Source organism: Perca fluviatilis, chromosome 14, assembly GCF_010015445.1.
Source record: "Perca fluviatilis chromosome 14, GENO_Pfluv_1.0, whole genome shotgun sequence".
In the NCBI taxonomy this organism is placed as follows: domain Eukaryota; kingdom Metazoa; phylum Chordata; class Actinopteri; order Perciformes; family Percidae; genus Perca; species Perca fluviatilis.
In genome coordinates this window covers 38,778,933-38,792,885 of record NC_053125.1, presented here as the reverse complement: position 1 = coordinate 38,792,885, position 13,953 = coordinate 38,778,933, and the positions used below count along the sequence as shown (strand labels likewise).

At 40.5% G+C, this 13,953-nt stretch overlaps 1 protein-coding gene across 3 annotated transcripts in view; it reads right to left on the bottom strand.

The window, feature by feature from the left end:
• Positions 1-972: 972 nt before the first annotated feature.
• LOC120573446 (NLR family CARD domain-containing protein 3-like) overlaps positions 973-13,953 on the bottom strand; it is a 15,461-nt gene continuing 2,480 nt past the window's right edge. Inside the window, exons 3-10 of one of the 3 annotated variants that reach the window (XM_039823171.1) lie at positions 12,101-12,234; positions 9,172-10,969; positions 8,552-8,725; positions 8,094-8,267; positions 6,536-6,709; positions 6,207-6,380; positions 4,755-4,795; positions 973-2,682 (exon numbers count right to left, since the gene is read on the bottom strand). In XM_039823171.1, coding sequence (XP_039679105.1) covers positions 4,786-4,795; positions 6,207-6,380; positions 6,536-6,709; positions 8,094-8,267; positions 8,552-8,725; positions 9,172-10,969; positions 12,101-12,234 — 2,638 coding nt within the window. In that variant the 3' untranslated portion in view covers positions 973-2,682; positions 4,755-4,785. Of the gene's footprint in view, positions 2,683-4,364; positions 4,504-4,754; positions 4,796-6,206; positions 6,381-6,535; positions 6,710-8,093; positions 8,268-8,551; positions 8,726-9,171; positions 10,970-12,100; positions 12,235-13,953 lie in introns of those variants that run through there. The other 2 variants (XM_039823172.1, XM_039823173.1) reach the window with 2 other exon arrangements.

Below are 13,953 nucleotides of genomic sequence, written 5' to 3'. Positions count from 1 at the left end.
TAAGCCGATCATCTCTGAGCTACTGAACAACAATGTCAGCTAAAGTTTTTTGACGCTATGATGGAACTAAACCTGACACTTTATAAGTCACAGTAATAACGACCAGTTTGACACAATGTTCTAACATTTGGCAATTTCAGTTTACGTTTCAATTTGGGTTATAATCTGCGCCATGAAATGACCAACTTCTTCTCTGGGGACTACTGACGTTAAACAACCACACTCCTGCTCTCCCTCTGACGGATTAGATAGAGACTCAGCCAAAGGAGGGAGTCTGGCACAACCACCTCTGATTGGCTAAGAAATGTATTGAAATTTATTGAAAAGATTTCTGGGTTTATTTGTTTGTTTATTATTTAGATCCTCATTAGCTACTCCATTAAGCAGCAGCTATTCTTCCTGGGGTCTTAATTTTTACCAAAATATTAACATCAAAGCTGTACAACAATGAAGACAATCAAGACAAATACAGAAGTACACATAACATCTTCTAAATCATAACAGGTGCGTAGCCTCAGAGACAGACACACAGGATATTAAGCCTGTTTCCAGCCCTTTGAACCTGTAATTGTTTGTCCTCTGTCACTAACAGACAAGTTCTCAAACTGTCACATGAAGCACTAAAATTTATTTTAAAAAAAGAAAATAATGTTTTTTATTATTATAATTTTTAGGGGGGCTGAGATGAAATTTAGGGGGCCTTGAGCCTCCCTAAAAAGGGTCTAAAATCGCCCATGCTGCAACTGCTTCACAATGTTTCCCCCCAGGATAATGCTTTATCTTATCGTAATAGAAATGTATATTTATTCACCCTGAAGTCAAATCAGTCATCAAAAACATTTACATGTTTTACAGGAAAGAGAATCAATATGTATTTTGATGAATAACATGCTTAAAACAGCTTTTTTTTCTTTCTTTGAAACATATATTGGACAAATACCAAGAGATAATGCGGAGACACAGAGTAAGAACTTAGGTTAATGTGTATTTTATTTCACAGTGTGTTCATTAATAAAGACATGGCGTACATGACAATACCAAAGTACATAAATGTGCAAAAATGGCATTTAATGTCAAAAGAAAAGCAGAGATGGGAAGTAACGAAGTACAAATACTTCTTTACTCTACTCAAGTAGATTTTACAGATATTTTTACTTTACTATACTATTCATTTTTGTGCCGACTTACATTTTTATCACGAATATCGGCACTTTCTACTCCTTACATGTAAAAAAATTGGCTCTTTACTTTAGTTTCAAATAATTTCAGTGGAGTTACTGTTATTATTTTTCGCGTCATCAATACTGAATTCAATCTAATTGGATGGCAATATACGTTGCACTTAGGGTGACCAGATGAGAATGGGTAAAATTCGGGACAAGACTGGAGGTGGGAGGGTGTAACATGAATTTCAAAACTCCGTCCAACTGTCTGTCATGTCTGCTCTTTAACATCAGCAGCATCCAATCAAATCACTGCTTCTCGTGGCTGCCTGGTAACATGGATTCCAAAACTCCGCACCAAAATTATGTATTACTTTTAATCAGAAACTCAACAACTTTCTTGTCTTGTAAACCTGAAAATGCAACTCAGCCTGAGTTCATGATTTTTTACTCAGTTAAAAACCACCATGAACAGTTTTTAATGTTCAATCAGACTATAACTACTCGAGAGTCTGCTCTTGAGACTTTGCTCTAATTTTCGGGACAATTAGGGCAGGATTCGGGATTCGGAACAACTGCTTGGATTTCGGGACGTCTGGTCACCCTAGTTGCACTTGACGCACTGCTAAAAGACGACTCGACAGATTCGGCGGCATTCATTCGCGACAAATCATTGCGGCTTGATGGCGGTAACGTTAAGGGGAAGATTAAAAAAGAGACACTGGATCTGTGAATTCTCACAGAATAACAGCAATAATTAATAAAAACAGGCGCACGACAATACCAAAGTACATAAATGGCATTTAATGTTAAAAAATAGAACAAAGTAATATTTCAGGAGGCTCTCTGGGGAAAAATAAGTAGAAAACAATCAAGGTAAAATGTACAATATTTCACTTTGAGATGCAGTGGAGTAGAAGTAGTCTAAAATATAAAATTATAAAAAAAAGAGCAACACATGTTCATCAGACAAAGATGAGAGAGAGGTTTGTGGTGGAATTTACTTTAACGTTGTGTCTCTTCTGCAGTCATTCTGGGAGAGGAGACAGACCGTTCATATCAGAAATGAGTCACCTGCTTCCTGTCTTTATGCTCAGCTAAGCTAACCACATCCTTCACACACACACACACACACACACACACACACACACACACACACACACACACACACACACACACACACACACACACACACACACACACACACTCACTATAAAGGTGCATGAAGAGATTCTAATTCTCTCAGAACTACTGTCGGATGGTTAGATATTGGGAGTTGTGTCGGCAGAGAGCAGCTGAAACCAAACCTACAGAGAGAGTCGGAGACACACACACATATACACACAAGTACACACACACACACACACACACACACACACACACACACATACACACACACACAGACATACACACACAGACACACTATAAAGGTGCATGAAGAGATTCTAATTCTCTCAGAACTACTGTCGGATGGTAAGATATTGGGAGTTGTGTCGGCAGAGAGCAGCAGAAACCAAACCTACAGAGAGAGTCGGAGACACACACGGTGAGACGGTGAACTGCCAAAGAGACCAACTAGAGATCTGAAGCTTCTTTTCAGTGTCGTAGACCGTAGGGCTGCACAGTATGAGGAAAATATGCCATAACCTTGTTGAATATAACAATGCTACCAAACTAAAAAACAGTTTTCTGTTTTCCAATTAAATACTAAAAACTTAAAAACTTGCTTGTTGAATTTAAAACAAATGAAAGGAAATAATTTCCAACTTTCTTTCATTGAGTAAATTTAACCTTGAATTGAGTATAAATGGGAACACTAATAAAAAGAATGATTGTTACATTTTTAAGTGTAGTTTTATACTGATATTTTCTTTCAATTAACACAAAAAAATCTGTTTATGACAATAAAAACAACTGATTTATTGTGCAGCCCTAGTAGACCGGAAATTGACTGTTGGGCATTTTCTTTACCGATATTTGTTTACATTTCATGTTTGACTTGTTGACTTGACTTGACAGATTTGAGTTATGACTCCTCACCACGGGGCTTCTCAGGTGCTGCGAGCAAATCACTCCGCCCAAGTAGCAGTGCTTTGCCTTCTGAGAATATAGTTCCCGGTATGTATACGATTAGAAGACGGCTGTGTGTCATGTGACCTTGTTATTTGTACACGCTGTGACTCTACAAATCACAACATGGAAATAGGAACATGTTGGCGTTATTTTGTCACTTATTGGGAGCAGTAGGCTAGATGTAGCCGGTTACCTCCAGGATCTGTGCTAAGCAAGGCTAGCTGTGGGGGGTGTCAGACAGAGTTACGACACACACGGAGATGAGAAGGGTATGTATGGACTTCTCTAACTCTGGGGGATACGGTGAATAAGATACGGTGACTTATAAGTCCCAATAAGTCAGCGTGTTCCTTTAAAGATCTTGTGTAGTGTAACTTGTAACTTGTAGAGTGCATTTGTTTTTATGTGAAGAGAACATGTTCAAACTAATACAACAGGATGTTACATTGCTCTTTAAAGTCTTCTCTTTAGGGTGTAAGGTTGTTTTTACACCTCAGCAGTTTGGTCCATTTTAACCGATCTCTGGAGCGTTTCGTTGGATAGTCCGGTTCGTTTGCGGCGGTGTGTAAGCTCATTCAAACTCTGGTGCGGCCCAAACAACCGAACTGTGGTCCGCTTGAAAATGGGGTGTCTGTTTGCTTCCAAGTGCTACTAGAGTTTGGTTCACTTTAAGGCTCTGACACACCAACCCGACGATCGACCGTTGGCAGAAAAGGACTGCCTCCCTGAGTTGGTCAAAAATGCGCCTCGGAACACACTGAAGCGATGCCGACTTGAGTGTACGTGTTGCATGTAATACATCTCCAAAACAGCAGGCGCCGCTAATCTGTATTGTCGCCCAAAAAATGAAAACCGGCAGCGGTCTGACTGTCATAGCGGCTTGTTCAGAATACAATCTCGTATTTTACTAAAATAGTTCACCGAAACGTGTTTCTGAGAACATTTTAAGAGAGAAATAGGCCGTGCAGTTGCTGAATCTGTCTTCATTTCAGATCAACAAAGGTCAGTTTAAAAGATTTTCGTCAGATTTTGAGAGGCGTTCGTCACACTCATCCCGCTCGTCATTTCCGGTAATTGGTCATTGAGTCCGACTGCCCGCTTTCCGATTCAACATGTGAAATCGGCCCAAATGAAGGCCGATGGCTCCTCCGACTGACGACGAAACGGAACACACCGAACAGACTCGAGTCACCGACCTCGTCAGACTGTCCGACGGCCGATCATCGGGTTGGTGTGTCAGCGCCTTGAGGTGAGAATGCAATCCGACCTAAATATAGAGTATGTAGTGAATCATAAAGGCTTTACTGGCCTGCAATTACAACCTTGCACACAATGTATGGATTTATATATGATCTAAGAGATGATAACTTTTTAAAATCCATAACTTATTATGAGCATACATTGCTAGTCGTCTGGGTGACAACACATCATATATGAATCAAATATAATCTGAGACTTTAGAGTCCAGATTCCATCATATAATAATTCAAAGCTTGAGGGCTCTTTGTTGGTACTCACATCTTTCAAAGCTCTCCGCTGCAGTCAAGGTTTAAGTCACCCTGTAGGGAAAAGCACAACAAGGTCAAAGAATACCAAAAATCACAACAACTTTCAGTGGCTAACACCTAACCTTTGGCTAAATAAATAAATAAGAACTAAAGACTGAATCATTGTGCCATCGTGCTATCAAAAACTTCACCTCCATGTAGATAAATCTAGTCTTAAAGTCAGGACACATCAGCCAGATGGCCGACCGTCGACAGAAAAGCCAGTCGGACTGATCAGTCTCCCCGTGTTGGTCCAAAAAGTGCCAAAGAACACACCAAAGAAACGAGACGTAATACATCTCCAGCTGATTGAACGAACGCGTCACGTGGGTTTGTTTACTACGGAAATTCAAAGCCAGACTGTCATGGCGGCTCGTTCAGAATACGATATCTCATATTGTACTAAAATAGTTAACTGAAACGTGTTTCTGAAAACATTTTAAGAGGGAAATAGACCGTGCAGTTGCTGAATCTGTCTTCATTTCAGATCGACAAAGGTCAGTTTAAAAGATTTTCATCAGATTTTGAGAGACTCTAGTCACGCTCATTCTGCTCGCCATTTCTGGGTGAGTCCCGACTGCCCTGCCGCCGACTGAACATGTCAGGTCGGCCAAAATGAACGCCGACAGCCCCCCCCAAACTGACGACGGCACGGGACACACCGAACAGACTCGAGTCAGTGACCTCGCCAGACTGTCCAACGGCCGATTTTCGGCCCTGTGTGTCCCGGCCTTTAGGAACAGCAACATTTCACCGCCGGTCAGACTGAGTGCTAGTTTGGGTGGTGTCATTTTTTTTTGTCTGTGGCCCAACAGGTATGTTAGTCAAAGGGTTCATCAAACATGCATTTTAGATAAATGAGATGAGAGTATATCCAGTTGTTCGTCATCCCCGTTTCTCAGCGAAGTTAAATTTTGGTACGGGACGCAAGGGGAGGGAATCAAAGGGTACTTCACGATACGATACCATACATGGCTCACGATACCAATAATATTACTATACGGCAATTCTGCAATGATCAATATATTGCTACACGATTCTTTAATGATCCATCACAATATCCATCAAACTATGAATACAAAATGCCCGTAAAAAGGGTCCAGACTTTGAACGTGGCTGGGGCATCTGTTATTTACCTCAAACTGCTGTCTATCATCCTGTTAAAAAAACCTATTCCTCTTTAGGCTAGTTAACTTATGTTCAAGTTTCCCTCATTCATTTGTTGAGCGCCACTGCGACGAACCATGAAGTAGCCACGCTGGGAGCAGGGAAATCTATTCTAAGTGATTCTTGTATGGCATGAAGGACAGCGTTATATTGCTGTATCGATATTTTTTCCACCCCTATAGGACGCAGGAGTTTTCTACCCAGAAGTTATTGTAAACAAACATTGTGATTGTTCTTGTCAGATCAAGTAGGCTACCTGAGAGTCTCCAATCTCCAGTGTGGACTCTCCAGTCCAGCAGAAAGCAGCTTTACTCCTGAATCCTGCAGCTTATTGTCACTCAGGTCCAGCTCCCTCAGATGGGAGGGGTTTGACTGCAGCGCTGAGTTTAAGAAACTACAGCTGCTCTTTAACAAACTGCAGAAACTTAGTCTGAAAAAATAGCAAAACATGTACGTAGTTAGAGAAAACAGTCATATAGAAATTGGTCAATATTTTATAATCTTACCACAGCCATGGAGGATTTTAAAATGCATAAAACTGCATGTTTAAATCATAAGAAACACACAAAACTAAATGTTTCTGACCGTAGAGTCTCCAAGCTACAGTATTGACTCTCCAGTCCAGCAGAGAGCAGCTTCACTCCTGAATCCTGTAGCTTGTTGTAACTCAGGTCCAGCTCTCTCAGGTGGGAGGTGTTGGACTTGAGAACCGAAGCCAGAGAAGAACAGCTGCTCTCTGTCAAACTGCAGTGCTTCAAACTGAAGAAAAAAACATGTCCTTGCTTAAGAATCCAGATTTAAACAAACAATGTTTACATGCAGTCTGTGTGTTTCTTAGTTGGCTGCAGAGGTGGGGGCATCGAGTCGCACAACTTGACTCGAGTCTGACTCAAATCTGAGGACTTTAGACTTGACTTCGATTTGTGTTTAAGACTTGAGACTTAGACTTGAGACAGATGACTCGAAAGGACATGACTTTTTATTAATGTCATGGCTCATTTTAGCTAATTAATCGGCTGGTTAAAAATTAGCTAGACAGCGAACCATAATTTTAACCTACTTCAGATTGTATGACTTCACTTGTGACTTGCTTGATTTTCACCACAGTGACTTGAGACTTGCTTGCGACTTGCACTTGTTTGGCTTTCTCCCACCTCTGGTGGATAGTGCATGTCAACAAAATGTTAATACGTTTTAATTAAATTTATTGAATATTTTCACTCTTTTCTCAGTGGAGGTATAGGTTCTCTAATTACATTTTGTAAACAGGTTGAGAATTAGGAAGTGTAATTTCTTTTGCTACAGAATGTGTAAGTTGTAAAACTCCAGCTCATGATTGCTATGAAATAACGCATGCTTTAAAATGGTTAGCTCAAATCAAGCTATCTAAGTGATTCATATCTGTGATATAATATCTACATGTCACGGCTGTGACTACTAATTCCTTTGCACAATGAATATCATTCTGCGTCTGAGAAAAAACAGAGTAACAAACTGATAGCTGGTGCCACAGAGGGGCACACACTGCCACGACTCAGAACTGGTTTAAAATTGGCAAAGTGTACCTTTTAAGTTAAGTTAAGCTATATTTAGAATATTTTCAGAGCTTTACCTTTCTGTCAGACATTCCTTTACGATGGGGAACTTAAGATGTTATCTCTGCTCTCTTCAAAGTCACTAGACTCTACCGTCACCTCCATCAGTTAGTTTGCTTTTGTTATTGTGTGACTTTCTTTAGCTTAAATTCTGTGCTTAAAGTCTCTGCTAGCTTTTACTGAAGGCTAACGATACCTGCATTGTGTTCCATATCAAGCATCTCAGTATGTGTGGGCAACCAGCCAAGGAGGGCCTATTTTATTGTAAACATGATTACTTATTAATAAAAATCTATTAAAATTGGAATGTTACTGTAACTTTCATATTGCCATACTTGATGACCCTTTATAAAAGCAATGGTTCACTTCGTTAATTAGCTGGATCGGGACACGGACGCATAATCACAACATACCACGTCCTGTCATAAAGGTATTGCTAAACTAGAATACAGGCTGGTCGGTGTGGATCAGAACAATAGGCTTGATGTTTGTTCACAACTTTTCTGTTATGTTCATTTCAGGACAGAACCAAAGAGGGGTTGTCTGACCTGAGAGTCTCCAGCCTACAAAGTGGACTTTCCAGTCCAGCAGACAGCAGCTTCACTCCTGTATCCTGCAGTTTGTTGTTACTCAGGTCCAGCTCTCTCAGAGGGGAGTGGTTGCATTTCAGCGCTGAGGCCAGAGAAGAACAGCAGCTCTCTGACAGCCAGCAGTCACTTAATCTGAAAAAATAACAAATAGAGTGTGCAGCTAACAAGACTGGGGAAGCCTAGTTCAGTCAGAATACAGATATTTATATATAAATCCTGACTTCTGAAAGTAAGTGGGCCATGGAAAAGTTATTACACAAAATGTTGCATGAATAAATGGACTAAGTGGTCTAAATCAAACACAAAATGGCAACTGTATGTGAAATCTACAAGTGCCAAGTTGCAGAAAACTGGACCAATTTATATATATTTATATAAATATACATGATATGATTATGTAAATTAAGCTAACTGACCTGAGACTCTTCAGTCTACAGTGTGGACTCTCCAGTCCAGCAGACAGCAGCTTCACCCCTGAATCCTGCAGCTTGTTGTCACTCAGGTCCAACTCTCTCAAATGGGAGGGATTGGACTTAAGAGCCGAGGCCAAAACTTCACAGTGAGTATCAAAAAGTCGCCCACAGGAAAGTCTGCAGATTTAATAGTGAAGTGGTCATTATGAAACTAATGCTAAGACTTAAAGGACAGTGTATAAAATACTTCGTAAAATGTATATAGCAGCTCTTAAAAGACCATTCTGTTAGTTGTACGTGCCTATTCATAACTGAGAACTAGGAAATCCTAGAATAAGATGTTTGCTAAATATGGTTGTCTCCTGAGTCAAAGTCCTGAGTTGTTTGACACATCCATCATTCCCCAACCTGTCTGCTTATGCAGACCTTCAATCTTATATACTACTCGCAACCGTTAATACTACAGCATCTTTCAACATGGCGGCTGCTCTGTCTGGAGTGTTCCAAACAGACCATAAGGGTGCTTTGTGCGTCAGTAACTGTCTCTGAGAGCCACTTACCAAGCGTCAGTATTTCACAAGTTGGGAGTGGTAACAGTTTGTGAATACGGGCCCTGGACTTACCGAGCCATTCTGCAATTTCTGACAGCTGGGAGTAGTCTAAGTCGCCCCTCCTCTGACGTCCTGTATGCCTTCATGTCTAGTACATCAAGAACTTCGTCTGACATCTGCAGCATGAAAGCCAGAGCTGAGCAATGGATCTCCGTGAGTTGTGTCTCTGACTTATTCTCTGACTTCAGGTACTTTTGGATCTCCTGATGTACTGAGCTGTCATTCATCTCCATCACACAGTGGAAGACGTTGATGCTTATGTCGGGAGAGATGTCGTAGGTGCTCATCTCCTTTAGATTGTGGATTACTCTCTGGATGCTTTCTGGACTGTTCTCTGTCTGACCTAAAAGTCCTCCTAAGAGTCTCTGATTCAACTCAAGTGAAAGGCCATGCAGGAAGCGGACAAACAGGTCCAGATGGCCATTTTTGCTCTTCAGGGATTCATCCATGGCTTTCCTCAGGAACGTTTCCAAAGATGGGTCACAGCTACGATACCTACCCCATGCTTTCCCCAGAAATGACTCCAGTGTCTCGTAATCCCTGTTTGTGTGACAATGAAAAATGTAGACCGCAGCAAGAAACTCCTGAATGCTCAGATGAACGAAGCAGTAGACTGTTTTCGTGAAGATCACAGTCTCTCTTTTAAAGATCTGTGTACAAACTCCTGAGTACACAGAGGCCTCTGTGACCTCCAGACCACAGTGCTCGATGTCTTCTTGGTAAAACATGATGTTTCCATTCTGCAGTTGTTCAAACGCCAGCCTCCCCAGCTTCAGAAGAACTTCCCTGTCAGCCTCTGTCAGCTCCTGTGGACTCGTCTCATGTCCCTCAGCATACTTGTGCTTCTTCCTCTTTGTCTGAACCAGCAGGAAGTGTGAGTACATGTCAGTCAGGGTCTTGGGCAGCTCTCCTATCTGGTCTGTAGTCAACATGTGGTCCAGAACTGTAGCAGTGATCCAGCAGAACACTGGGATCCGACACATGATGTGGAGGCTCCTGGATGTCTTGATGTGGGAGATGATTCTGCTGGACAGCTCTTCATCACGGACTCTCTTTCTAAAGTACTCCTCCTTCTGGGTATCAGCGAAGCCTCGTACTTCTGTTACCCTGTCAACACACGCAGCAGGGATCTGATTGGCTGCCGCAGGTCGGGAAGTTATCCAGACGAGCGCAGAGGGAAGCAGCTTCCCCTCGATGAGGTTGGTCAACAGCACGTTGATTGATGACTTTTGTGTGATGTCAGACACATGCTCGTTGTTGTTGAAATCCAGGGAAATTCTGCTTTCATCCAGGCCGTCAAAGATGAAGAGAGCTTTACAGCCAGCGAGCTGCTCTGCTGTGAGCTTCTGTAATGTTGGATGGAAAACATGAAGCAGCTCAAGAAGACTGTACTGCACATCTTTGATCAAGTTCAGCTCCCTGAACGAAAGCGGTATCACCAACGTGATATCTTGGTTTTCCAAACCCTCTGCCCAGTCCAGACAGAACTTCTGCACCGAGAAAGTTTTTCCAACGCCAGCGACGCCAATCGTCAGAACGACTCTGATGTGTTTCGGTTGTCCAGGTAAGGCTTTAAAGATGTCGCGGCACTTGATTTTAGAGTCATGGATAGCCTCCATCTTGGACATTGTCTCAAGCTGCCTCACCTCATGTTGGGTATTAACGTCCTCGCTCTGTCCCTCTGAGATGTAGAGCTCAATGTAGATCCTGTTGAGTATGGTTCCACTTCCTGTTTGATCAGTTCCTTCAACCACACGTTCACATTTCCTCTTCAGACGGATCTTACTTTCAAGTGAAACTTTCCATAAAACTTTATTCAAATGGGAGAAACAAAACAAGCATTCAGACTTGTTAAAGGCTTCACAAATGTACTTTGTTTTGTCTTAAACTGACTTTGGTGTTCGTTCTTTAGTACCAAACGTTAAAAATAAGAGGGAAAAGGTACACAACACGAGTTAAGTCACAAGTGTCTATGACAGCAATATTTTGCACTGAGCCAAATTCAGTTTATCTGATAGTCATATTAAGTGGATTTGCTTGCCTGCTATGGAAGTTTTTTGGCCTCTTCATTTAAATCTCAATGTATTTTGCAATTGCCAATTTAATTTGCAAAGTTTCAATGCAATCCTCAATTCAGTTTGTATATTTTTATATACAAATTTAATTTAATTTAATTTGCAAAGTTTCAATGCAATCCTCAATTCAGTTTGTATATTTTTATATACAAATTTAATTTAATTTAATTTGCAAAGTTTCAATGCAATCCTCAATTCAGTTTGTATATTTTGTATTCAATTTCATTTTCAATTTTGTCATTCATTTTAAATATGGATTTTTTTATTTAAAGATTATTTTTGGGGTATTTTGGGCCTTTATTTTTGAAATGACTGCTGAAGACATGAAGGGGGAAAGAGAGGGGGAATGACATGCAGCAAAGGGCCGCAGGTCGGAGTCGAACCTGGGCCCGCTGTGTCGAAGTGTAAACCTCTATATATGGGCACCCGCTCTACCAACTGAGCTATCTGGGCGCCCCAATTTAAATATGGATTTTGCAATTCACAATTTAATATGCAAAGTGTCTATGACAGCATTATTTTGCACTGAACCAAATTCAGTTTATCTGATCGTCATAATTTATCATTGTCTACCAACACCAAAGCAGTTATATTTATTTTTTATTGATTTTATTTTATCAGGACAAATGCGCCAGTGTTCGCCAGATAGCTAATTTTCAAGTGTAGTCCTAATAACCCAGCATGCATGTCTTTATGGTGGGAGGAAACCAGAGCACATGCAACATGCAAATTCCACACAGAAATAAGAAGGCCCTGCCCAGACCGGTGAGTGCCAACTTGCTGTGAGGCAGAAGTGCTGACCACTGAGCCACCGGGCCTTTGAAATGTTGACCTCTGATTCTGCTGCATAATAAAATGTATCTTACTTCCTACAGTGCAGCTGTGATTGGGTGTCTGCCGCCCAGCAGATGAACCACACTGGTCCCAGTATGAAAGGATGAAACTTTGGACACAGACGGACAGTGTCTCTTCCTCTTCCTCACCACCACAACTCTTCCTTCTGTGGAAATTAAGACAACTCTGATGGTAAAATCAATATGTATTATTTGAGGTGTTTTTTTTGTCACAGAAATATCTTCATAGTTTCTGGTCATGTAGTCCAGATGAAAACATCTCTTACAGCAGTTGTTGTTCTCATACTCATGTCTTTCTGTGATATGCTTATAGTTTATTGTTTGTTTAGCTGATTACAAGAATATATGTAAAATAACATCGATGTGCAATACACTTATCACGCCCAAATACAAACACATGCAGGTGTACACCCTCGTATATACACGCATGTACATTTCCCTTAAATCAAGAGATCAAACAAACAGTCTCACTCAGGAACTATCACATTATAAATAACCCAGAAAATCAGAACCTTTTCGCATAGAACAAACCTGTTTTATAGAAAAACTATTATAAAATAATAGTATAGTAATAATATTCTTAAAACCAGTTTAAGGATCGTCCAAGACTAATACAGTTACTTTCCGGTATTCAATCTTTCATCTGCGTGCCAGATAGATGCCTCTTCATATACTTTTTTGAAAGATGATTCATATTGGTTGGTAATGGAGTCAGACAAGGGGGTATTTTGTCACCGGCTCTTTTTAATCTTCATGTGGATGACCTGTCCAGGAAGTTGAGAGCCTGTAATACTGGGTGCATGATTGGTAATTCAGTAGTGAACCATATTATGTATGCTGACGACCTTGTGATTTTTAGCCCAAGTAGTGCTGGATTACATCAGCTTCTTACAATCTGGTCGATGTATGGTGTGGAACATGATATTAAATATAACGCCAATAAGAGTGTCGTCATGATCAGTAGAACTAAAGATGATAATGGTTTGAACTACCCTGATTTTAAATTGGCTAATAATACACTTAGTGTCTGTAATAAGGTGAAATACCTTGGTCATTTTATCACTGATAAAATGACAGATGATGAAGATATTTACAGGCAATGTCGCATGATGTATGCACAAGCCAATAGTCTCTTACGTAAATTTAGGGCATGTACGGCTGGTGTAAAGATATCTCTGTTCAAAGCATATTGCACACCGTTGTATACTGCGCACTTGTGGTCAAACTATAAAAAGGCAAGTCTTTTAAAATTGAAAGTAGCATATAATGATGCAATGAGAATATAACTCACAAGACCAAGATGGTGTAGTGCAAGTGAGATGTTTGTGGTTGCAAGAGTGAGAACCTTTCATGCTGTTTTAAGAAACCTAATGTTTAAATTTATGTGTCGGCTTAATGGGTCACAAAATGAAATAATAATGGGCATAACTGACATATGTCTAAGCACTACACGTTACCAATCCCGTATGTGGAAACACTGGTATAATTGTCTCCTGGTAGAACAATAATTTTCTTTCTTTTTTAAATTTTGTTTGTTTTTATTACATGTGTAGGTAGGTGTGTATGCATGTGCGTTTATGGATATGCATTTATGTGTTGTTGTGGGTGATTTGGACCTTGAGTCTGTAATAAAATTTGATGATGATGATGATATTAAATTAACCGAATACTCAGGGGTAACTTATTCCAGTTTGTTATGGCTCGATACATAAGAATTTCTTTTCGATGAGCAAGTCCTTAGGCTAGGTACAACAATATGACCATTAATAGCAAATCTGGTGTTGTGGCTACGCGTACAGTAAATAATTATCTACGCTAAAGGCCTCGGTATGTTTCAGGGCCCTATCTTGCACCCAGCGCAGTGC